We start from the raw sequence: 26054 nt of genomic DNA on the forward strand, positions 1-26054 counted from the left end.
TTTAAAATTATTTTATCTTATTTTATTTTATCTTATCTTTTTATTTTATTTTATTTTATTTTATTTTATTTTATTTTATTTTATTTTATTTTATTTATTTTATTTTATTTTATTTTTATTATATATATTTTTTCAGGTGCATTGTCAATTTGGACATTTTAATAAAGATTATACTCACAAAAAATTTGCAAAGGGTTAAGACATGACTGACGGCACCCACTCATGGTGCCAGGCAGTTTGTAGCTTGTTTGTAAACACGGTGTGAGCCCCCATGGCCATGTGAACCCGAAGCTGCTCCCACAATTTCAGCCTTTACTGGCCATGAACCATTGGGATGGATGATAACATCCGACCACGTTGCTCTCCATAGGGGATTTGAATGCACAGCCTAAGGAACATCCAGGGAAACAAAGTGCAGGCGCCTGAGCCATGGCGATGCCATTAAAAGCCTGGCTCTGGTTTTGGGGGGGTTATCTGCCTTCCCAGGATGGCTCTAAGCAGCTTCAAATGGCCGAGATGGTGTGGCTCCAGCCTCCGTCTCGGCAGATTGCAAAGGGCAGATCTTTGGCTGCAAAATTTTCAGTGAGTGAAGCCAGAAGCTGCCATCTCCCTCTGCGCCATGCCAGGCCAGGGATGTATAAATAGCCCCAGCATCCCTGCTGCCCCTGCCCACCCACTGCCCCTGGCCCCACGTGTGCTCGCTGTTAATGGCTCAGTGAGCAGGGCCAGGTTGCCTTTCCCAGGGGAACAACTAGCATGTATCATGGGCAGCTTAACCTCATTGGACAGATTTTGTTTTCCTTGCAAATGCAGCTGCAGCTGTCTGCTCGAGATGCCCATCTCCAGTGTGAGTTGCGGGCCTGATCCTGCCTGGTCCTGATTGCTCCAAAAAAATTTCTGCCGTGAGGAAAGGGAGTGGATTTTTTTTTATTTTTATTTTTAGAAAGCCTGTAGTATCCTCTGTCTCCCTGCAAGCATTACCCAGGGGCTTTACATCTCCAGGGTGGGCCATCATTTAATGAGCACATGGATCCCTGCATTCTTACAGGGTGAAATATTGGCTAAATCCTCATGTGCATATGCATAGTCAAATCCTGTCTGATGCCAAAGGAGAATCCCCAGAGACAGAAACAGCCAGTAGCAGACCAGTACATTTCTGAGATTCAGTGTCACCTACCAAGCTGTAAAAATATATATGAGCTTGTCATTTGCAGGGGTTCACCTAGGAGTGCTAAGGAATTCACAGCATGTCTTTTAATGAAAAAAGGTTCAGGCTGCTTCAAATAATGTATAGAAACAATAAATATAACTGTAGAACTGAGAAAAAAAATAGCTGTGGAAGAGAGAAAGAAGCTGTGAGGACGTGATGAGTTTCCAAAACCAGATTTATAACTCCTAAATTTAAGTCTGCAGCCTGTAATGCCATCTTCCCATGAAACATTGTGAGCACTTCCTAAATAGCTGCTAAGCAATCTTCCTGGCACGGTTTTTGGTTTAAGATCATTTTCAGGACACAAGTAGGGAAAGGGGCCATGGAGTCGCTGAGCTGTGCAGCAATGGGACATACGGATCAATCTCAGGGTCAGAGCAGGCCCAGGAATAAAAGTCCAGATTGCTTACGTCTTTAACTGTCAGAAACCACCTTCTTGTGCTGCTGTTTTGCATTAACTCGTGCCTGAGAAAGCAGCCGTGTAAAATCAGATGCATCCTGGTGATGCTCTCCTGTTCCTGCCTGGCCAAGCTAAGCCACAGCGCTGCTCCAAGGCTTGCTCCCATGGTCGCAGACCCAGCTCTATGCCGGGTCCTCAGCACCACCACTGGAAGCCACAGCATCCACCAAAGAGGTGAGCCAGGCCAGGTGGGGTGGCTGCTTGTCTGCACACCTGTTTTAGCAGCAAGAGTTAGTGAAGTGCTGATTCCCCACCCTGTGGGCCCTCTCTGCTGACCTTGGCTTTGGGGGTGATGGAAGAGGCCAAAGAACATGTTTTTTTTTTTTTTTTTTCCCCTCCATAAGTGCAGCAAAGACAACTGAAGCTGATGAACCTGCTAGGTGGCTTTGGGGTAGGTCATCAAAAACCTTCCAAGAGCTGGCCAACTCCTCTTCCTGCAAGGTCAAAGCATCCCAATGGAGAAGGTTAATCCTGCAGTAGGATGAGGACCAAAACTCGAGCCCATGGTGGTGGGGAGATGGTCTCTGCCTTGCAGAGTGACGTTGCCCTCTTGCAGCTACCACTGGGGCAGGCAGTGGGGAACAGCTCGTGAAGGATGCAGGTGGTGGCTCCAGAGCTTGATAGACAGAGCTTCCAACTCATCGCCTTTGCTGTAGAAAAGTCCTTGAGGCTTAGCTGAGAAATGAAAATATCAGTCCTGCCTTTGTCACGGGGAATAGAAACAGAAGGTGAAGCGAGGTATCTGGACTGATTTTCAGTCAATGATTGCTCTCTGCTGTGGCAGACATTACTGTCCAGATAAAAAGCAGATTAAAGACATGAATCAAATTTTCTTGAGGCATTTTATGGGCAATGATTTTAAGTTAGAATGCAAATATGGTCCGGGACCAAACTGAGGATCAGGAAAGAGAAGATGTGCTAGTGAGTAATCATTAATAGGCACTGACTAGGAGTGAATGCCAGTGAGTCAGGTTCTGGTCTTGGTCATGGCGGGTTATCTGGAGTAGTGCTGCTCAGCTGGTGTCAGCAGGGTGACACTGGATTGCCCTCGTGTATGCAAGATCAACTTGTGGAATTAGAAAGAAGTCTCCAAGATGACCCCTCGCAGCTAGATATGATGAACAGAATAGGGTAAACTTGACAACAGATAGCACAGAGATGAAATGTTCTGTTTTGCATGCTTATTGGCTTCCCAAAGCTTTCTGGGGTCCACCAGTGCCATGTTTGGCAGCGACTGGCTCTTTGATGTGCAAACTGTTTCGGTTATGCCAGCTGCATGATTTGATGACAGCTAATAAGCAAAGCTTTGCTGAAATATTCTCTGAAGACTTTGCTTTGCCATCAAAATCCTCATCAGCAACTGGATTAACTGTAGGAAATGAACAGCTACAACACAAGATAGTGAATTATGTTAAGACAAATTGGTGGGTTTTATTTAATCATATGGTCTGGGTTTTGATAGTATTTTTCCTACAGAGTTAAATACATCATTGAACCTGTGGGTACAAGAAAAAATACTAAAAAATAGTTAATTTCATTGACTAGTGCCTAAAATAAGAAAGATTAACTTTCTATACCAAAAAGACCTACAGGGTTGGGCTTTTACCTTAGGTTATGTTGGCTCTGCATGGCCCATGCATGCCCTCCCGCCCAAACATCAAAGTTTGTACTTTCTGGACCACAGGGAAAGGTATGACCAAGTCCTTTGCCAAGATTGTTGGCATGGGAGTAAAAAAATCAGGTCAAAAGCCCTGACAACATGATCTGCCCACCCTGTGCCCTCTGGTCATGATGGCTCTGGCATCAAAGATCCTGTAGACATTTTGCTAAATCAGACTGAGGTTTCCCCAGACACAACAAAAGGCTGAAAATCCTTGGGTAATGTGGCACCAGGCATCAAGAGAAGCCAGAGACGCAAAGGATGAGAGACTGGCTTTTCCTAGTTTTATTATGTGCTGCAAAATTTGGCTCAGTAAATGTGTGGTGAAATATCTCTCAGCTTCATTGCCTTGTGTTTTGTCTGACGTACAACTAAACTGCTGCCCCACAGCACAGGCTGGTCTCTTTGGGTGAGCAGTGGGATTAGCACTTTAACTTCCTCTTGCACCTTTTCTGCAGGCCCCATGAAGTCCTGAAGGTGTTAAATCTGTCACCCATCACTTGTAGCTGTTTTCCATGGGGAGGAGCAGGGGCCTCCCAGGTTGAGCTATTCATCGTGAGTGGCTCTGCAAGTGCCCAGCAAGCATGAGTTAGGAGGCATCTCCCTGTGGTTGTGTTATTGCCCAGATGGAGCAATGGTCCAGGGCAGCACAGGTCCCCATTTCATTATTCATCCTTTACCTGGGAACTGGGGCCAGGCCTAGGGCAGCCAAAATAACCTGCAGTAGGGGGGGACAGGGTGTGCAAACATCTCTTGGATCAGGGTTAGTAGCTCTGTCATTCAGGAATGGTGGGTTTGATCCCACCTCCTCTGGTTTTAATTAATAGGGTAGTCGAATCATGCCGTTATCTGACAGCATGAGAAATTATCATCTTCAGAAGCTCTGCTGCTGGTGGCACATGCATTTGTTCCCCGTTGCCTCTCTCAGAGGGGCACTACAGAGGATTAGTTTGCATTTAAGAGACGTTGTGTATGCACTGTTTTTCAAACCTTTCATTTCTTCTAGATCCTCTCCTGTTCTTTCTTCTGCTGGCATCTGGCTGTCTTTGTGCACCTTCTGTTACCATAAGGATGTGAACAGAAAGTGCTTGGGGCTCCCTGAGCTCCTGTGCTGGACTGGCCCAGCCCACGGATGGAAGGGAGATGGAAGCAGAAGGGATCTGGGACAAGCAGGCATCATCTGCACGCCTGGCCTGTGTCTTGGGATGACACTCAGTGTCTTATGGTGCTGTTACACCTCGATATTTTGTGCCAGTCCCAAAGATTAAGAAAATTATAGGAGTTTCCTTCCTAAAAGGAAGATGAGGGGTTCAAACAAGTGCATAAAAAGGCAGGTGTCCTATCCTGGGGCTGCTACTCAGCAAAGAGCCATCTCTAATGAGGAGTCTCATCCTTCAGTGCTAAGCTGCCTCTCTCCTTAGTTTAAGAGCCAAAAGTTTTGCTGTGGTGCCTGGAACTGCTCTGGGAATGTAGGAATTAATGTGCCAGGTTGGGTCACGGGTCCATCCAAGCAAGGATCTTGAGGGAGATGAAAGCCAGTGTCAGATGTTTGCAAAAAGCCTCCAGCACGGATATCTTTCACACCTCATTTCTTCCTCATCCCCGCCAGCCTCATGGCTGATCTCACAGCAGCTTGCGTTGCATTTTCCACAGCCGCTCTCTCCATTACCTGATGAGGCCAGGCTGCTGGAAAGGGTCTGAGCAAAGAAAAAACTATTAGTCAAAATCATAGCCCCTGCTCTCAGGGGAGGAAGGTGTCCTGTCCATGTCCTGCAGTCACCGAGAGACACTTTCTCAGGACAGAGATTATTTCCATGCCTTTTTAGGGTTTAGACAGGCAAAGAAATGCCTTTTTAGATAGGCAAAGAAATACTTTGAATTGCATGAAAAGTCAGCAACTTTTGAAAACTTCTGTGGGCTGTTAACCTGCAGAAACACATTTTAGACAACATATTTTTTCCTTCTCTAAAATGTTGAGCCTTTTGTTCCTTTTCTCTTTAAGACAGGCAAACCAAAACAAGCTGAAGTTTTCCATCAGCATACACTTTAGTTCGGAGCCAAAAAGCTACTTTGAACCCAAACCCATGTTTTGGTTCCAATGTTTTTTGGAGGAAAAAACTATTAGTCAAAATCAATTTTTTTTCCCCGAGTAATCGACATTAGCTGACCTGCTCTTTTTCCCTGCCTTTTGGCAGAGGAGACAAACAAACAGCTGTTTGCATAAAAATTGCTCTGGATCTGCAACAGGGTGCCTCGGCCACCGCCGGCCCTGGTGACAGCCGTGCTCTTCTCTTCCAGGTGCTCCTTTTCAAAGGTCTCAGCATCCCCATGCTACCTCCTGCCGGCACTTCCACCTGGGTCCCCAGCCTCAGCTCTCGGCCGACTTCGCCCTGCCTCACGCGGTGCAGCCCCAGCCGGGGCTGACCCCCCACATGGCCCCCACACACCAGCACAGCAGCCCCCTGCACCAGTCCCTGGCGCCAGTGCCAGCCCTGCCCTTCCAAGATGTGGCTGGACCCTCCTTCCTACCTCAGGCGCTACACCAGCAATACTTCCTCCAGCAGCAGCTCCTCGAGGCCCAGCACCGCCGGCTCATGCCCCATCCCAGGTAAGGGGGCTTATGTTTCACAGGTATGGTCTGAAGGAGTCACAGAACCAGAGAATGGGTTGGGTTGGAAGGAACCTCTAAAGATTGTCCAGTCTGACCCCTTGCCACAAGCAAGGACACCTCCCACCAGATCAGGATGTCCAAAGCCCTGTCCAGCCTGGCCTTGAGCACCTCAAGATAACATGTTCAGATAACATGTAGGAGCAGAGTGCTTTTTTTGGAAACATATGGAAGCTGTTTGTGGGTTATACCCGTGCACCAGGAACCAGAGGATGTCTTTGTGATAATGCTTTGTTTGGAAAGAATGCTACAGATGGAAAATGCTTTCTTTCCGTATCCTTTCTGTCTGCAAATTGCGGATTCTTCTCATCCAGCTTTTATTTTGCATAAGCTGGATTTTAGGTAGATTTAATGATTAGTTAATAATTGGGTAGCAAATATGTGCGAGGCTGAGGCACTGATGATACAAGTGTTTAACGCTTAGTCATAAGTCAAATTCAAACAAAACTACAGAGCACAATTTCACATAGAAACTACTTTAGTACCTGCTGGCGGTGTTACATATGCAAGTAGGCTGTTGGAGAAGAGGGACCATGGTGTGGGAGAGGGCAGGAGCCTCTTGCTCAGCACCACAGCCTGGTTCTGAAAGCATTCAGTACAGCTGCATCACAGGAGACTGTCAGAAACCTTCGGGCATGGGGCATGAGGTCCTGGTAATGGGAATCTGGGGGCGCCTTAAAGGTGAAGCCTCTTTATCTAGCAGCTTCCTGACATGTTTGTCCAGTGTTTTCCAATGGATTTACCTTGTGATAGCTCCGTCGGTGAGCGGGGGACTCAGCAGGGAGCATGGGTTCTGCGTCTGTAATGCAAAGCCTGCTTGGGCATCCACCTTGCATCTCTCCAAGCACAGATGGTGATCAAGCAGCACATGCTCCTCCCCTGAGTGGAGGGTGGTTCAAATGGACAAAAAAATGCAGGAAGAAACTTTAGTCCCTAGAAAAATCTCACTCTTTTTTTCTACTACTTACCTCTCCCTGCTCACAAGGGCAGCTGGAGCAGAAGAAGCTGGGTCCCAGGCTGGCATGTCCATCACCCACAGAAATGTTGTCAAAGACCAGCGAGAGTAAATTCCGCCATCAGTTACTCCTGAGTAATACTGTTATGAATGAGGTTCCCCAGGAGTTTATGGACTGCACGGGGAGACGAGACAACCTGCTGCTTCTTCATGATGATGGATAACACCCGCACCAGGAAGATGCTACATCTTGTCTGTTGTTTATGGGGCTGACTGTGGAAAAAAAGAAAATAGTGAGAGAGGCACAAAGATGCTAAGGAAGAAGTTTAGCTGTCCATGGTGACCAAGAGTAAATGCCATAGCTCTGTGTTCCTCTTCCCATCATCCTTGACACCTGTCTGGGCTCTTCTGTCTTGGATGCATGCTCGTGAGCCCAAATGTTTGGGTTTTACCGTTGTTTACTGATGTGGGCACATGCTCAGTGCCTACCCATCGCTAACTCGCTTCTGGTCTCCTCCTCCCTGCAGGCGGGCTCAGGAGCGCTTGTCTGTTCAGCCCCACCGCCTGCACCCCAGCTTTGACTTCAGCCACCAACAAACTCCACAGCCCATGGGGTCCCAGCCCAGGTATTTAGCTGAAGGCACGGACTGGTAAGTCTTCCTCATTTCCTCAATGTGTTGAATGAAGCACTTAAAAAGTCCTGTGGAGGCTGCAGTGGTTTGCGAATGCCTTCATGGCTCAATGCTTCCATGAAAGCTGGTGGTTCAGTATAACGGATATAAAGTGGGAAGCGTACAATGGGGAAACTCATCCCTGAGAGCCACAAGTCCATGTTAAAGCATTTATGCATGTGTACAATAACATCAAGGCCCAATATAACAATATTGCCCAAACCTCTCCATCCATGGATGCAGAGTGCACCTAAACCTTAATCTTCCCCAGGGGCTTGCCATGCTGCAGCCTCCAGGGAAGTACCTTCCAGAGTCTGTTTCCTATGGACCAACATCTCTGTCTGAATGAGACCTGCTGTCCACCAGGCACTCAAAAACAGCGTCCACAACTCTTCCATGGCCTAAATTAGGGGGCACAGAGCTGCCCTGCCCCACAGGGTGAGGTGAATGAATTAGTAGCATGTTAATCGTTCTCCCATCACAGTGTCTGGTGCCCTGGAAAAGCTGAGCAAAGCATTGATTGCTCTGTTTTCAGAGCAAGTTTTGAGCTCCTGCACATTTAATAAGGCACGGGGCCCTACTTGGAAGAATAGAAGAATAAAAACATACTTCTGAGTAGCTCCTTGTTAGCAGAGCAAAGTCCATTCTGTGAGTTGAATGGAAAAAATAGCATGTGAACATGTAATTAGAGATAATCGTAATGTGTATGCACAAGGGGACCAAAATAAAATGGCACAGACAATCTTAATTATGGCATTTTCTTACATCTGAGCTGTTTGCAAATGGAGAGTTCTTTTAACACAGTTTTTTTTCCTCCTCTGTGGTAATAATATACAACTTAAAATATGGCCAGATCCTTCTGTCATTTTCTTCTCAGGTGCTCCCATTGCTGGTACTACCGTGAGGTGAATTTGGCCGGTGTGACATTGTTCAGATCAGGTTGCACAGCGGTTCATGTTCCATCTGGATAGAGCCGTTCTTTCTGCCTCTCTTTCTGTGCATACAGTTTAATTATAATCATTAGAAGGATCCGATAAAGCATCATTTAATCTTCCTCTCCTCCTCCCTCCTTTTCACCCTGTGTTGTTGCATTGCCTTACAAAACCTAAGGAGTGGGTACACCAGAAATCACATACCGTGTATACATATTTGGGTGACTCACTTCCCCTCGGGGCACATGTACAGTTTTGCCCAGTGACAGATATAAAAACTTTCCTCTAATGTGTTATCACCACATGACCAGTGACAGTCCTTGCTCAGAGGCAGGGGGTAGCAGGCAGCGTTGTGGGAAGCAGGGATGGAAGCTGGGGATGAAGGTGATTGGTTATCTTGGACAGCCAAGCCTTGGTTAAAATCTTCTGGTGAAGGAGACAAAACTCCCCTTAGCTCCATCGGTTGTTTTCTGCATAGGCATTTGTTGATGACCATTCAGCCTGTTTTCTTGCCCTTATCCCTCAGTTTTTGGTTGTTGGCAGCCCATGTACTGTAGGCATCTGTGGTGGTTTTACTTGGGTGGGTGGCCGAGCTCCACCACAACCGCTCTCTCACTCCCCCTCCTCAAAGAGGAACGGGGAGAAAATACGATGAAAAGGGCTCAAGGGGTGAGATAAGGACAGGGAGATCGCGCAGTCATTATCGTGACGGGCAAAACAAACTCAGCATAGGGAGATAGTAAGATTTATTGCCTATTACTAACAAGCTAGAGAAGTGAGAAACAAAGGAAAGAAACCAAAAGCACCTTCCCCCCCATCCACCCTCTTCCACCTCCTCCCCCCCCGAGCGGCGCAGGGGAACGGGGGAACGGGGGTTATGGTCAGTCTATAGCGCTTCTTCGCCGCCGCTCCTTCTCGGTCACTCTTGTCCCCTGTGCTGTGGGGTCCCTCCCACGGGATGCAGTCCTTGCTGAACTGATCCGACGTGGGCTGCCCACAGGCAGCAGCTCTTCAAGAACTGCTCCAGGTATGGGTCCATACCATGGGGTCCATCCCTCAGGAGCAAACTGCTCCAACCTGGATCCCCCACGGGCAGCAGCTCCTGCCAGGTCACCTGCTCCTGCGTGGGCTCCTCTCCACGGGCTACAGGTCTGGCCCGGAATCTGCTCCGGCAGGGGTCTTCCACAGGCCCCAGTCTCCGTCGGTGCAGGTCCACCTGCTCCACCATGGTCTCCTCCACGGGCTGCAGCGTGGAACCCTGCTCCACTGTGGTACTCCATGGGCTGCAGGGGGACAACCTACTTCACCATGGTCCTCACCACAGGCCGCAGGGGACTTCTGCCTGGAGCACCTCTCCCCCTCCTTCTTCACTGGCCTTGGCGCCTGCAAGGCTGTTTCTCACTCCTCTCACTCTCCCAGCTGCTTTGTGGCGCCATGTTTTTTTCCCTGTCTTAAATATGCTCTCACAGAGGCGCAAAACAACATTGCTTATTGGCTCGGCTCTGGTCAGCAGTGGGGCCCTTACCAAACATGGGGCAGCTTCTAGATCCTTCTCATAGAAGCCACCCCTATGGCCCCCTGCTACCAAAACCTTGCCACGTAAACCCACTACAGCATCGCAGCTCTTGAACCTCACATCTGAGCATCAAGATGCTGTACAGGCATACCTGTAGCACAAGGTAGAAGGCGATGGTTAGTTTGGGTTTTCTTCAGCTAATGTGCTCTGGTTGTTCATCCCCAAACCCTGGGAAAACACCATTCCATGCAGTATTCTGCTTTCGGCAGGCATCACTGTAGGAGCCTCTGTATTGGGTTTTAAGGATCCAGATGCACCACTGCACAAACAGTTCAGCAGTGCTGTTGTTGCAATTACTTGTGCAAGTTAATAATGCCCATTCGTCTTTGTGAAATCCCTCCAGCCCCTGGTCTCAAAGCGCTCTGTGGATTATAACATCTGTTTTGCAAGCAGGGAATATGAGCAGGCAGAGAGGAGATGGCTGGGGTTGTACATCAGGCCAGTGGCAGGGCTGGGATGAACCCAACATCTCCTGATTTCCAATCGAGCCTTCCATCCCCCTGGGAACCATCTCAAGCAACTGGTTAAATGTCCGAAAATGTGACACGGGAGCTGGAAAATGCCCAGTCCTGTGGATTCCCACCCTGGCTGTGTTCCTGCCTGTCTCCTGCTGTGTTTTATCCTCTGCCAGGTTTGGTCTGTCCAGGATATGGCTAGCACACAGCCAGCCAGCACACAGCCAGCACAGACCCTCTCTTTGCTCCAATTTGATGTGGGGGGACTTATTAGAGGGCATGAAAGCATTGGAGTTATTACCTAGTACACAGGCCATACTGAGTAAGGGATTTTTGCATTTAGAATCATAGAATAAAATTTACTGTCCTCTCATGTCCATTAACTGCTGTTGGGCAAACTGCTGTTGTTTCACAGCTGCTCCAGGACACACCTGGGTTGCTCCTAATAAGCCGTGGCATTCGCTGCTGCTGTCCTCCGTGGAGAGAAAGAGAACTTCAGGCTGAAATGAGGAGCAACCCCTGTGCTCTAATTAGTTTTGCTTTGACAAATGCGAAGACAATAGTTATCAGAGCGCTGGCTTTTGTAATTACAGTAAAGTGAATGACATTCAAAGCACTTGTTTGCTGAATAACTCAGTGGCTGGAGAGACAAGGGAGTAGCTAATTGGATTACAGATAGATAGATTATGGATAGATGCTGTGCTAGGTCTCCTCCCATCCCATCCATGCAGGGCTGGAATGGGGTTTGCAGTTCAGCTCTGTTTGCTGGATTCGGCAGAGCTGCAGTGTTTGCTGGGATCTCGGTCATTGGAAGTCACAGGGTTGAGTTGGGTTGATTTCTGGAGGGACAAAGCACCCAAACCCACAAAAATGAGCCCCAGGACAGGCTGCGCACAGGAGACTGGGACTGTCAGGGATGTCCTGCTTCACCAGTGGTGGCCTGCTGGTTGTGTGACGTTGTTTCTTACAGCTGTCTCATCCAGAAATTTCTTAAAACCTTTTTTTTTCTTATTTTTTTTTGCACAAACAGCAGTTCTGGGGTTCCCCGAGGCCAGGTTTGATGCATTCTCTCTTGCAGGCAGGGAATAGCTCCCTTGTTCCCCCAAGCCCTCTCATGACCTGGGCTAGGAGACCTCCAGAGAGGTCACAGGCACGGATGATGGGCTTAACAACCTCCCAGAATGGCTCCTTGGTTCTCTGCCCTCAGGCATTTCTCTGCATTCCTGCAAAATACTGAAGGCAAAATGTGATCATCTGCAGCGATGTTGGCACAAGGAGGACCTGGACAGGTTGAGTTACTGAGCCTGGGGATCGATCAGAACCCCCAAGACACTGCTCTGCAATTGGCAGTCTATATCCTACAGCTCTCGACCCCAGCTAGCACAAATGCTAAGTGGCATAAAATCAACCCCTTGCTCCTTCATTCTGCCTTGGTGGAGGGAAAGGTGATTGCTCAAATCCAAGGATTTCAAAGCAGAAGCATCACCTCAGGTTGAGGCACCCATGGCAGCTCAGAGCACTCCCCTGCCATGAGCATGATTTATCGCAGCCCGTACCATGCCACCAGGCAGCCACAGCTCCATCTTCCTCCTCGTGCCCGCAGGGATCTCAGTGTCGATGCAGGACTGACTCACGCCCAGTTCCAGGTTCGGCCAGTCCCTCAGCCCTATCAGCATTACTTGGCTACACCTCGGATGCAACATTTCCCCAGAAGCACATCCTCGACACAGATGGTAAGTGAAACGCTTTTACTGAGAAATGTTTTATGCATTGTCTGCCAGAAGGCAGTCAAAATAAAGGCTGCTATCTTTCTATCACCTGTCTTCTGCAAATCCCACTTATCTCTGGCCGTGGGAGGGAGTGCCTGAAAGGATAATGTTCCATCTTTGCACTCTGGATTAGAGAAAGGAAAGAAAAGCTTAGTTGCTCTGGAAAGATTCGGTCCATCACCTGCAGCACACTCACAAACTGGTCTGCAAAAACCTGGGAGACTCAACAGTTATTAATAATAATGTTATTAATGCAGCAGTGAAGTGTAGGTTCCCAGGGCTCCCTGCATGCAGAAGGACTGGTGCTGGGTGGCACTTCCCCAAGATCACACCCAATGACCATCCCTCATCACATATTTTCCATCTTTGTTGGCCTTGATGCCACCTATTAAAGTTGTGTGTGACCTGTGGCACGGGTGGAGCTGGGGTTTGATGTGAATATGGGCTGACCAGGGTCATTTGTTGGTCCTTCTCCTAGCAGGGAGCTGCATTTGGAGCTGAGCCACCCAGAGCCCCGCTCATCCTTAAAGCATCCTCAGAAATCCCATGAGGGTGCTCTTCCCTTGTGCCCATAGTCCGACCCTGACACCTGCACACTACAGCAAAGCTTTAAATACCAGAACTTGGATGAAAAGAAATCAACGCATTTAAAAATGAAAATTAAATCTCTTTTTAAGCTAATCCATGTTGAGAGTTTGGAACTGCAGTGTTATGGATGCTATAGGAATAATTATAACAGAGTTTATTTGACATTTTTCTAAGACATGCAAGTTTGTAGTTATTATTTATAGGAGATCTACTTAATTTTTTTTTAAGTTATTAACCTACTTATTTTTTGGTTATTAAAAGACTTCCATTGGGGAAGGTGTCAGTCCGCTCTTTCATTTTCAATTTTTTAAGTGCTAAATTCAAATCAAGGTACACGAGGGATTTCTTTGTGCTAGCACAGGTGGCTTTATTTTTCTCCCTCACTTCTTGCAGGTTGTTCATGAAATCAGAAATTACCCTTATCCTCAGCTCCAGTTACTTGCTCTTCAGGGACTGAACCCAAGCAGGCACACGTCGGCTGTGCAGGAGAGCTATGAAGTATGTATCTTGGGAACTGCAATTATTAAATTTTTAAGCCCTGGGAATCCATGAAAGCTCTGTCATAAACTCATAAGACTGCCTTAAGGTTTGGCAGTCGCAGATGGGAATGAGATTGAGACCTGCAGCCATTTTAGTAATAACCAGGAAGCAAAAGGGGTTGGGTGGTTTAGTGAAAGATGTTTTATTCCAGAGTGCCCGGGTCTGGCTCTGGCTGACTCTGTCTCCCTTCATGGCTGTATACAAAGTCCTCCAGTTCTATGGGGTTTTGTTTTCTGACAAACAGAGCTCAGACTCCACCCCAATTTCTGAAATATTGGGTATCCAGCTCTCAGCTCTGCCTTAAGTCCACAGCTATTGGCCCAAGAACCGGGGCTCAGATCCACCACTGAACCATGCCTGATTTGGGTTCAATGAGCATTTCCACCGAGGAAAGGGCAGGATGGAGCCTTGCTCCTTGGCAGGCAGACACTGGGATGGCGGGACCACGTGCTCCTCCACCAATGCCTCCCGTGAGCAATGCTGATTCCCTTTTGCTGCTGTTCCCGTGCTGCAGGAGCTGCTGCAGCTGGAGGACAGGCTGGGCAGCATGAGTCGGGGTGCCGTGCAGAACACCATTGAGAGGTTCACCTTCCCCCACAAGTACAAGAAGGTGAGCTCCCCAAAACCACAGCATGGCTGCCAGCCCCCCGCAGCTGGCCAAGGGTCGCGTGCATGGAGCGGACAGAAGGAAGGGCTTTGGTGGGTTGCAATCCTCAGGGTTGGCAAACTGGCAGTGCCAACTGAAATATTCCTCGAAATGGACCATGAAATCCAGAACTGCTGCTTTAACATCTTGTAGGACTCCTGGGCTGACGCGGTAGTGTAGCTCAGCTCCCTATTTCATGCTTCTAGGCTAGGAAGCTGCAGGCCAAATTTTCAAAAGGGTCTCAACCTGCTCCCACCCAGCGGGTGCAATTTCCCCCATCTGCACCTGGTAAGAAAGTGCCCACACCAAGGGGGTTAGTGCATGCAAACCCACCCCTTTCTGCACGCAGGTGGCACCACAAGGGCACTCGCTCCGTGGCGTGGGGGGAGCTCGCCCTCCTTTCACTTTGCAAGGGGCATCTCCTCTGTTGGAGCTGAACTCTTGCCCTTAAGGAACTGGATGCCAACTTTTGGGGTTGTGCTAATAGAAAATGGAAAAATTGCTCATTTGGGTAGAAATGTCATGTTTGTCATCCCCAGTAACAATAAGTATGTTGCATTGCCCACGTTGGAAGGGACTCAACTCCTGCTGCACTTATCTCTGACCACATCTCCAGTGGATGCAGAAAAAAATATATTATTTGGAATGGGTGCGTGAGGGGGGGAAAGGACAGGAAGGAGCTGGCAGGCCAAGTGCTGCCCCATGGTGCAGCATGGGGCTAAGCCAGTGGCCAAGCTGGCATGGGGCACAGTGGTTGTTGCCCTTGCTGGCAGTGGTGACCCTACACATTTCGGGGTCTGCAGGAGAAGCACCCACCAAAGGAGACTGTGGGACCATCCCTGCCGCATGGAGGACTGAGAAGGTGGTGGGGCTGTGCTGGGGCAGCAGCGGACAGGCTGCTCCTTGGGGCACTGCCATCAGCCCCACTGCCCCCAGTTCTGGGAGGAGGTGTGTGGACCGGCAGCGTGCTGGTGGCATCCTCCCCCCACTGGCTGTTTTGGCTGGGCTGGCTTCTCCAAGCTGGAAGATCTGGCTGATAGATGAAGCTCTTATTATTTGCCTTCCTACAACTACCAAGACTTGGCAGAGCATTAGAAAATCAAGTCCCAATGAAATTATGTCTTTAACCTTGCTGCAGAGAAGACCACAGGAGGGCAAAGCTGAACAAGAGGATGGAGAGGAGTTGGACACTGATGAGAAATGCACAATCTGTCTGTCCATGCTTGAAGATGGAGAAGACGTCAGGTATGATCCTTCCCTCTGCTCCACTGCCTCTCGGTGACATCTGAGTTGTGCTTATGCCAATAACACTGCTGTGCCTTGGCGGGGCTGTTATTGCAGGGTTTAGGAAAGCACATGCCTTTTAGTTGGACATTGGTATGGGCCATAGGCAGGAAGTGCAGGTGGGCAATTTTCACAGGATCTCCTGGGTTTGGATCACCTGCTTCAAAACCATGCTGTTGGTTGTCCATATGTCCTAGGATAATGGGTGCCAGGCCTCAGACAGCCATCTGGAGCTCATGGACATCAATGTCTTGCCTTTACAGATGACCAAAGTATGATAAAATGGAGCCTGTGTGTCAAGTACAGAGGAATGTGGCTTGTGGCTGGGATGGAGCTGCTTTCTTATAGAATAAGTGAGATCTCTCAGCCTGAATGGTCACAGCGAGCCATCCTGGGTCACAGCACAACCCCTGCTATCAAGGTCCCCAGGCTCTTGGCTGGGTCAAAACTCTGCTTGTGACAGAGGATGGGGACAAGGAATTGGAAGAGGATGAGCTGTGGGTGGGCAGTGCATCTGCACTACTTGGTCCTGCTCCTTGCCCTTTAGCTGCCTTAAGCCATCACAAAAAGCTCTGATTCTTTTGCCATGGGCCCTTGTGGTTTGGGATCCCTTCTGGTTCATGAGAGTCACCAAAGAGATGACAAATGTGACATAGCTGAAAAGCAACCACATTCCCTGGGGCGCACCAGACACCCAAGTAGGAGCAGCGGAGACCCACCTGACTGGTGAGCTACAAGGATCAAGAACCCAAGTGTATAACTTGACACTCCTGAAAGGTCAGAAGCAGCAGCCAGGGTAGATGGTCACTGCAACAACTCAGCTCAGGGGGATGTGGGATTTTCTAAGAGGTTTTAACCAAGAAGGACGCCATCTCTGCCCTACTGCCCCAGGGTAAGCTGGTGTTGCTGGGGGCTTAGGCAGCACCAGTGCCACTACACTGATGCTTCCCCATGTTGAAGGCAGCCCCGTCTGCAGCTTTCTGGATGTCCTCAGTCCCCTGGACCTCCTCCACCCACACAGTCCCTAATGGGTGGTGCTTCTGTCTCCACAGGAGGCTACCCTGCATGCATCTCTTCCACCAAGTGTGCGTGGACCAGTGGCTGGCCACAAGCAAGAAGTGCCCCATCTGCAGGGTGGACATTGAAACACAACTCGGCTCGGACAGCTGAAAGGACTGGCTGGACACACCATTTTCCTTATCAGGTTGTATGGCCATAAACCCTTGCAGCGAGGAGGAGGAGGTGGCGGTACAATATCTAGTGGTAGGAGATATTGCACATACGCAGGATATGGGCCTGGTGAAAGGGAGCTGGCATTCCCGGAGCTCAGAGACCCCATGCTGCAGAAGATTTAGTGTTGAACATGAAGGAACTAGTTGTGGTAGTCTGGCCTGTCAATCCTGCATTTCATGAGGATTGTATATATACCTCTCGAATACGTAGAAATATGTTATAGGGGTCCTTTAGCTATTTCTATGGATGGCAGCTGGAGCATGTTAGCTTAAGAAATGTTGTGTTTGATGCCCTACTCATCTTGTGGTGGACATGTTGCTGTTACCTAATTTACACCAAATATTTTTTCACAGATTCCTTATTTTGGTGCCTGATTAATACATTGCAGAGGGGGAATGAGGAGGTCAAGTTTTCCCACCCTTGGGGGGAAGAGGTGAAAAAGCAAAATCCTGTTTACAGTCAGAAGGGTTGCGCTCTTTGCCTCAGCCGCGTGTGCTTCCTTTCCTTGCGTTTACAGTGTTGCAAATTTAGAGACGCTTGCAAAATAAAAGAAAATTGGGAATGAAATAAATGAAGCAACAGGGAGAGGCTTCCCTATAAGCTTCCTGCTTATCTGCTGGTGCTGGATGCTTTCTGGAGGGGCACGATATTGAGGTGGATGCTGTTTCTTTGCTTTCCGTATCTTAACAAAGTAGCTTGGCGTGCCGAAATCCAAGGCAGGCCATGGGCTGTCTCTGTGCTTGCCGTCTTCCATACTGCTTTCTCCTGTGAGCCAGAGGCTGGTTGGCTTCAGCATGCCGTGGCATGTCCCCCCTGGGGTTAGACACCTCCAAGGCTCTTTGCTGGTCCAAAATGCTGGTTATGGAGTCGGCTTCTGTAACTGTGCTTTGGGGTGTAATTGCTCAGAAATAACAAGAGGAAGCTCCAACGGGACAAAACCCAATACCGGATGATTTGGGGAGATTGCTAATGCTGTGGCTGGGCTGGGGTAGAGCAGCAACCAAGCTGCCCTGCTCCTGTTCCCCATCCCAACCCAGCTCAAGGTGGAAGAAGGGGAGCAGGGCCTTTTTATCACACACAGTCACCCTGCTTCACCACCTCCCTGGTGAGAAATCACAGCACGGGAAGATTAAGCAGACATACAACACAGGTGGAAGCCTTTCTTTCTTTTTCATTTTTTTTTTCCTTAATCCACTTGGGCTTACAGGCTGCGGGGTCAAATATCTCGGAGCAGAGATTGCAGAGATCCCTCTCTGATAATGGGATGAGAGGAATCGTTGCTCATGAGGAATCACCAATGCCGTGGGTGTTTTAGTGCAGGAGGGGAATGCCAGTTCTTGAGAGTTTGCTGCCTTCTGGAAGGGCTGGGTTTAGCCCTGTGCCAGAGCATTGTTATACACATATGTATTTCACTCCATATCCATATGGAAAAATAGGTGATTATTAAAATGAAATCTAATTTACCACTCTCCATTACAAAAATGCACAAAACTACATCAGGAGGCAGTCCTTGAAGGAGTGGAGGAGTGGGCCATTTTGATCCAAGCTTCCCCTGAAATAAAGACATCAAATGCAGGGACCCAGATTAAAACCCTTTGGTGAACAGGCATTCACAACCAAAAAGTTTTTTTTTTTTAAGATTTTTTTTTTTTTTTGTAACTAGGGAAGCAAAAGAGAGATGTGGAGGAGCCAGGGGAATTAATTCTGAACTTTATATATTTATAATGCAAATGTGGTGGAGCTGAATTGTGGCTCCCCCAAGCACCCGTTCTGCTGGAGCCAAGCGATGCTCTCCATGTACAAATGATCATAAATTACCATCTGGGAGATTTCAGGATTCCCATGAGCTGTAACAGGAAAACACCGACCTCGAAGGACCCACAGAGATTATTAGTATTTTTATTTTTGCCAACTTGGAGAAGAGAGTGAAGGAGGGGGCGTGGGGCTTCAGGAGACTTTCTCCCCTCTCACTGTGCCTGAGCGGAGGGGGGGCATGGTGACATATTTGCCATGGTGATGTTTATTTGCCATCTGTGAGTGATGGCTTCACAGGGGATACAGCAGTCCCAGCCCTGATGTCCAAAGTGATGTGGGCTCCTTGCAGCAAGGAGTGACCCATCGAGATGTATGGGACTTGCTCCAGCAGCAGCAGATTCAAGCAGCATTAAAAATAATACTAATACTACTAATGATATGTACAAGAAAAGTGAGATGTTGTTCATAAAACACACTGTAAGCCAGTCTGGTGCACCCAGGCGTGAGCTGGGGGCGAAGCAGGGGAGGAGCGGGGGCAATGGGGACCCTAGCTGGGTGGGGAGGGAAGGAGGAGTGCTTCCGAACCGCACGTTTTCTTAAAGCCTATGCGAAAGTACTACTATTTGCCTAATGAACAAGCACAGTTTTTAGATTAAAAAAGTAACAAAAAGACAAAAAAATCTGGTGAAGAAAAGCACCAAACTCCCTTGGTCTTGTGTGAGTGACTGATCCCGAGGTGTGTGAGAACCTACAGCGTCTGGAGCTGCAGTGGTGTGTCAGGTTCCTTTTTGCGTTGAAATCATTTCTATGAGTAGGTTGTGATGACAGGAGGAGTTTAAAAACAAACAAACAAATGAAACAAACAAAAATGTCTAGGAACAAAACATTGATAGTTTACAGGGTTTTGTGAGTTTAAATGCCTTATATTTAACAATCATAATTTATGACTAACTTGTAGTTATTGTGGGTTCTTATTTAATTATTTTTATAGTTGTTTTTTGCATTTTTAATTATAATTTATTTATTTAGAAATTAATACTAATTTTTTTATTACTCCTATTACCTCATTTTTGCATTGTTTCTGGGAATTGAATGCTTTGCATGTGTTGGTACTTAAAAAGAAATTAAACATGGGATGTAGGGGTAATGCTTATCTTGACAAAAAAAAATTTAAAAAAATCAGGGTGTGTAATTACAAACTGTATTACTGTGGTGCTGTTACCTTGGATACATTCCATAAAAATGCAAACCTTTGATTCTGTATGCTGTGACATAGTGGAAAACTGCAATGTAGTGACTGTGTTTAGTACATATATATGAATATTATTTGCACTCATAATCAAACTCTGGTGATCCTTTCACTCACGTCCTTGTGCATTGAAGGCGGTTAGTAGTGCCCTGCAAAACCAAAATGTTTTGGTCGATTCCTGCCACCGCCCTGTCCCGGTGCCGCTGGTGATGCTCCTGCCCTTGCTGCATGTGTTACCTGCAATAACGCCTGGTGAACCCCGCTGCAAGGCTGTGCTTGGGGCAATGCATGCATTTAGTGCATGACTCTGCAAATTGATTCAAAAAATGTGGAAGGGAGCCCAGGTGCTGTGGCTCTGTTGGATTTTTGGTGCCTGTCGGGTGCTTGGTCTGGCTGCATGCCCCCTGCTGAACCACCCCCTGCGTGTATCCGTCTGGGAGCTCCCGGGGCGGGGGGGGGGATGCAGGAGGGAATCGATAGAGCCTGAGCTTGGACACTACAAAACCAAGGGTCTGACAGCAGCTTTTAAGCGATGACTCCCTCTGTCTGGTTTTTGCATGGAGGACATGCTCCCCATGGCGTGGTACTGTCAGGGCAGGATGGTGGGACCTCAGCTCCTTCACTGCTCTCAGACAGGGCTGGGAAACGGAGGGCTGGGATGGGTGATTTGGGATCTATTTGTCACACCAGGCCATGAGGCTATAATCCATCTGTAAAACATGCCTGGAGCAGCAGCCCTCAAAACTAACCTTCTTGAAAACCTTCCACTTGCTTTTGGCCCCTCTGTTGGGGCAGAATCCTTGATTTGAAGCTTGTTAATCTGCTGTAGATCTGCGAGAGGTACTAGAGCCCTCCTGCCCTGTCCCTTGGTGGGTCACCCCCAGGGGGACCAGCCCTGGGCTGATGTCCCACTCCTGCAGCGGTGGCCAAGCATCCACGTTCCCATCCCCAGCCACGACTGCACTGCTGCTAACACATTGCCCCTTCCCAGAAGGTTCCTGAATATTCAGTGCTTGAACCATGCAGGAGGGTTAAAGCACCCTGGAAAATATTTTAAGCTTTAAGCCATAACTGCTCTAGGTCAGCGCAGATGCTTGGCCGTGTACAAACGCAGAAACAGGGTTCAATGCATCCCCACCCCAAAAGGCTTTGGATGCAATTCTTTTTTGGGGCAGGAAGGCACGACATGACTGTACCTTCATTCTTCCTCTTTGTCCCTTCAGGGTGCTGCTCTGCTTTGTTGCCTTTGCCTTACCCTAGGTTTCCCCATTTCCACTTGCTGCTCTGTAACTTTTCTCCCCTGGAACCGCAGTTTTGGGCTGTGTGGGGATAGGGGCCAGGTGTCACCCCACAAAGACACTGGCAGAGGGACACATAAAACATGGGGCAAGCAGACAGAAATCCTCCCCTTTAATGGCCTGGGCTGGTGAAAGGATCACCCACATTTTTGTACTCCTACTGCTGTTCTGTTGTGTTGTGCAACATTTTGCTACATAGACTATTTTACAGAAGAAAGCTAGAAAAATATTTATTATTAATATTAAAGCAATAATGCGTTGAAGAAATGAAAAGACATTAGAAATTGTGTAAATGATTAGATTCACTTTTGGTGGATTTTTTGTACTTTATTTATAACTAATAAAATGAACTGCATTGCTAACTATAAACCTGTGGGAGCTGGCAGGACACTTGCATGGTCTTTATTTACCACTGGCTCCCAATTCCCACCTGTGGCTGCCGTGTGAAACACACCCACGTGGGTGCCCAAAGCCCTCCTGGCGAACCCCCCCCCCCTTGAAGGTGAAGCCTTCAGCATGCAGACAAGTGAATGCTGGTAGAGCTTTTTCAGCTTGCTTCCTTCAGCCCTGAAGCAGTAAGAAAAGAAAAAACTACTGAAAAATGAAGCAAACAAACAAACAAACTTTAAAGTAAGGTAGACACAGTTGAGGGCATTTTCCATCCTTTTGTCACCCTTGGAGAACCCAAGGGGTCAAACACCCAACTTTGCAACCCCTTTCATGAGTCCTCTTGCTTTTTTTTTCTTTTTTTGAACATTCGTGCAATGAATGGTGTCAGTTTCCCTCCTGCCTATTCTCCAGATGACTTTTCCTCCTCATGTGCTTGTGTCAAAAGACTGTGACCAGTCTCCGGCTATGTCATTAGACTGAACATGCCCTGGGGACAGACGCTGCTGATCGTGGAGATTTGGTTCCTGCAGCTGAGCAGAGTTGCTGGCTCCTCTAGGAGGCTGTGCTAGGGATGCATCATATTCAGGCAAGCTGAAACTCCCGTTATAGCAAGCTTTAACAAATTCTATCAGAAAGCAGGAAAAGCACACTTGCTTGCCGAGATCTTGTTGATGTCTTTCAGAAGGGTTGCAGCACTAAGAGTTGCTTGAGATCACAATCGGTTTTGCTTCAAAGCTGCCACAGAAGAACACAAATGTGCTGCTGAGATCTGATCACAGCCCTGCAGAGCACAGCGAGCTGCAACTGGCTTTGCACCCATTAAGGTACAACAGCACGGCCACACTGCAATGCTCACTGCAGGCATCCACTCTCTCCAGTTACCCTTATTTATTTTTCGTAGTAGCTAAATCATTGGCTGGCTTAGGGGTTGCAGCTCTGATCTGTACAAGCCCACAAGTAAATATCAATTATTATTATTATTATTTTTCAACAGGGCATCTTTTCCATGTCAAATCAGCCTGTGCACATAATGATGGGGTAGGGGAGGTTGTAGGGTGGATACTTCTTAGCTGTGAGTTACCCTGCCTTCGTGCACATAGGGTTGGTGTGGGTGTATCAAATACCATCAGATGTTTCACTGCAACTTCCTAGAGATGCTTGGTTTAATTATCAATGTCCTGCAGCAAGAAACGGCCAGTCCCTACCAGTTAATCTGATACTGCAAAGGTCTCCTCGGTTATATTTGTTGTCACTGGCAGCACCAAAGTGCTCATAAACACAGGATGTCATCGAGCTACCAAAACAATGGGGACTGCAGAGACAACAGGACAACTTGGTTTTGCAGGCTCCTGCTGGGTGCCACCATCCTTGTCCTTTGCCCTCACTTCTCACCCACATTCATAGTTTTTGGTTGAAGGCCATGTGCACTAAACCCACACCAATTAAGAAATAAAGAGCAAAAAATAAGGTGGAAGGTAGGGGAGCAGGAGCTGTGCATCTGCCCACCACATGGCTTTGGGGAGCTCTACCCCAGGAGGCAGATGTGCCCTGAGCCCTGCAGAAAGCACAGAACTAGAACAGTTCTGGCTTTTTTCCTCCCCAGTCCTCTGCTTGGCCAGGAATGTGTTGGGTTTAGCAGCTTAATGCAAATCCAGCCCCTGGAAAAACTCCACTCTGCTGATTACTTTTGTGGTGTTAGTTGTTGTAGCAACAGGATGACTCCCCAGAGCTGGGGTGGAGCTGGGTTTTGCACAAACAAAGGGCTTTTTTAAAGTCCTTAGAGGAAAAAAAAAAAAGCTTTTTTTTTGCTTTTTTTTTTTTAATGCTTTGCCAATGTTGCCTTCTGGGGAGACAGTGAAGTTGCTGACTCCATATCAGCAAACTCCCCCTTGACCCTGTTTTAGGGCAGCATAGCCTGGAGTTCAGCACAGATCTTGGGTTGAACATGCCCATCCAGGGGTGGCAGGTGGTTTTGATGTCAGCCTAGGTATTTGCAATCCCTACACAGCAATTTGGTGACCACAAAGTTGCTCATTCCTGCTTCCACAGGACCTGTGATCTGTGAGCTATGGCTGTAGCTACTTGTTACATGATTGCTTCCAGATGGGAGCCTGTCCTGATGCCGTGCCATCTCACAAGCACGTCCTATGCATACCAAGGATTTCTCTGTTCTGCTTGCCCCATGCAGAAGGGTGTGGATCAGGAGGTGCTCCCAGGGGCTGGGAGCATGGAGCAGTGCAGGTCCTACTCACATGGTAGTGAAATCCCTCCTATTGCTGGTAGTGGTCCAAGTGAGATGCAGCCATGCTGTGGACCCAGTGTGAGCCCCCTCCCTGGGGGTCCGGGCGATGCAAACACGCCTGATGGCCCCAGCACACACCTCCAAGCCTCCCAAGGGCCCTTCTGCTCCTCCTGTGAGCTCCCAGCCCCTGCTCGATCCTTGCTCAGAGCTTGGCAGCATCAGTGCACGGGGAGGAGAGAGCCATTGAAGGCTGCTGTTGTCATTCCCATCAGTGAGTAGGAGACCTGCAATGAAGTTTACTGGGAGCATGTACACAACTCACTCTACTCCAAAACCATCAGTTTAACCCACTCTCAGCCCGTTTGATCCCTATTTGTACAAAGGGATCCCCCTGGGAGAGGGAAGGAGCTCTCCTAGGACACAGCCAGGCCAGGAGGAAAGTCTTCTGAAGGCAGCTCAAACACCACAATCCCCCCCTCCAAAGGACATGTCCTACCACCCAGTAGGTGGGCATCAGGCAGCTGAGTGTAGGAAGGAGAGGAGTCTTCACCCCACCTGCTGAAGCTGTAATACTTGGCTGGGGGGAGCAGACCCCTTCTGAGCCCTGGATGCCAGGACTCAGGTCTGCGGCTGCCTTGTTAACCAACCCGAGCTTGTTAGAGCACCCTGGGGGCTGAAGGTCTGCCTCCTCCTCCTCCTCAGCAAGCCTGGCTGCTGGGCAAGCCCCATCCAACTAAAGGATGTGAGAGTTTAAAAGTTAAAATTAAAAATTAAAACGGCAACTGCTCAGAAAAGAGGTTGGTGTTCAGGCTGTGTAGGGTAAGATCGTCCTGAGCCAGCTTTGAATACAGTTAGCACATCTTCCTTGAAGTGGAATGGGTTGTCTGCTAAGTCTTCTGTTAATGTGCTCCCAGGAACTGCTCTGGCTGCCGGAGCCCTTGGACCTTGCTGAATCCAGCCTGGGGGCTGGGTCTGGCGTGGGAGGAAAGCCCACGGGTGGAAAACAGCCCCCAGATCCCACCACCCGAGTCCCGGGCAGTGTTTATACATACGAACATGCACTGCAGTGATGTAAGACAAAACTGGGATGCCCCAGTTCAATTTTCTTAAATATTTTGTCTTAATTTCATACTTCTTTTTATTCACCCAAAAAGGGAAGCAGACAGTGTGGAGGCCAGTGGGCTTTTCCAGCCCCAGCAGGGCAAGGTGCTGAAAGCAGAAGATGGCATCTGAGCTGCTGCTGGGGGAGTTTATGGGCTAATTGTGACCTCCAATCATTGATAAGAAAGAAATGCATTTATTTTATTCACAGTTTTATATCTGTTTAAAAAAACAACAGCAGTATTACTTTTACAAAATGTTAACACAGGAAGCACATCTTGCTACTAAAAATCTCTCCATACAAAAGGCAGCATTCTGAAAAGGAAAATGAAATATAAAACCGCATAGTGAGAAAAAAAGCATGTGCCAAAGGGAGCAAAACACTCTTCGGTATCTAGGAAAAAGCTCCCTCCAGATTAACCCATTGCTCCGGTTTTCATCCAGCCACTTCCTGCAGGGAAATACGGTGGTGATGCTGGTGGCCGAGTCGGTGATCTCCACCCCCAGCCGGGTGCTAGGCCTCTGTTGTCATGCTCAATCCAGACTTTCTTGAGCTCCCCCATGTCCAACACTTCCAGGTAGAACATGTTGGTTTTGCCCTGCTCAAAGAGGTTCCTGAACTTCTGCTTCAGGGAGTGCTTCCCTGAGTCCCCGTTCAGCCCAAAGATGGTGATGAACATGTTGGCATCTGTCCCTGCTCCCTTTTCAAAGCCTGTGACCACAACGGTCTTGTATTTGACTGGTACCAAGCTGCAGGCTTTGCTGGCAAAACTCTCAGTGACCTTGGCACACTTGAAGACTTTGTAGTCCCGTCTCTTGTGCCGCAGCGGGATTTTCACGTTGCACCTGAAAAAGTACTTGCCAGAGGAAAGGCAATGGCATGTCAGTGGTGTGGTGACCTCTTGTGCAGGTGCTATGGACCTGTTGCAGTACTTTTCCATCTATGTTCTAACTGGAGTTTCTCTCCAGAAAGACATCCAGACTGAACATTGCAACTGCTGGAAAATCCCGTATTTCCCTGGACAGACACAGACAGGTTGCATTACAAGGGCTGGCATGGGGCAGCTCCCACCTCTTTTGCCTGTGTGATGGCACGTCTCTTTGCAGAGCCACCGAGGAAAGGCAGCGATCAGCCCTGCACCTAATGGAGCCTGCTGCTGTGAAGTTCAGCCAGTCTCAGAGTGGGTTTCATCCCTGCAGCAGCAGCACGTGGAGGGAGCTCAGCAACAACCCTCACCCACACTGCACTGAATATCGGGCTAGGAATCAGGAAAAAATGGACTGGGAAAGATGGGAGGAGGAGGTTTATATAGCCCCCCTTTCCTCCTCTACATCACCCAGCCCATTCTGAGCATGCAGAAGAGCATCGAGC

General features: G+C 48.3%; 1 protein-coding gene across 2 annotated transcripts in view; it reads left to right on the plus strand.

Annotated features, from left to right (window-relative positions):
• The window catches only part of LOC310888817 (E3 ubiquitin-protein ligase ARK2C-like), a 46327-nt gene extending 23975 nt beyond the window's left edge, over positions 1–22352 (plus strand). Inside the window, exons 2-8 of one of the 2 annotated variants that reach the window (XM_083852423.1) lie at positions 5629–5938; positions 7481–7603; positions 12191–12320; positions 13338–13442; positions 13999–14094; positions 15269–15375; positions 16467–22352. In XM_083852423.1, the coding sequence (XP_083708549.1) occupies positions 5629–5938; positions 7481–7603; positions 12191–12320; positions 13338–13442; positions 13999–14094; positions 15269–15375; positions 16467–16584 (989 nt within the window). In that variant the 3' untranslated portion in view covers positions 16585–22352. The remainder of the gene's footprint in view (positions 1–5628; positions 5939–7480; positions 7604–12190; positions 12321–13337; positions 13443–13998; positions 14095–15268; positions 15376–16466) is intronic. The other variant, XM_083852424.1, reaches the window with a different exon arrangement.
• The last annotated feature ends 3702 nt before the right edge of the window (positions 22353–26054 follow it).

The sequence above is a fragment of the Anser anser genome, assembly GCF_964211835.1.
Source record: "Anser anser genome assembly, contig: SUPER_W_unloc_1, whole genome shotgun sequence".
Classification (NCBI taxonomy): Eukaryota; Metazoa; Chordata; class Aves; order Anseriformes; family Anatidae; genus Anser; species Anser anser.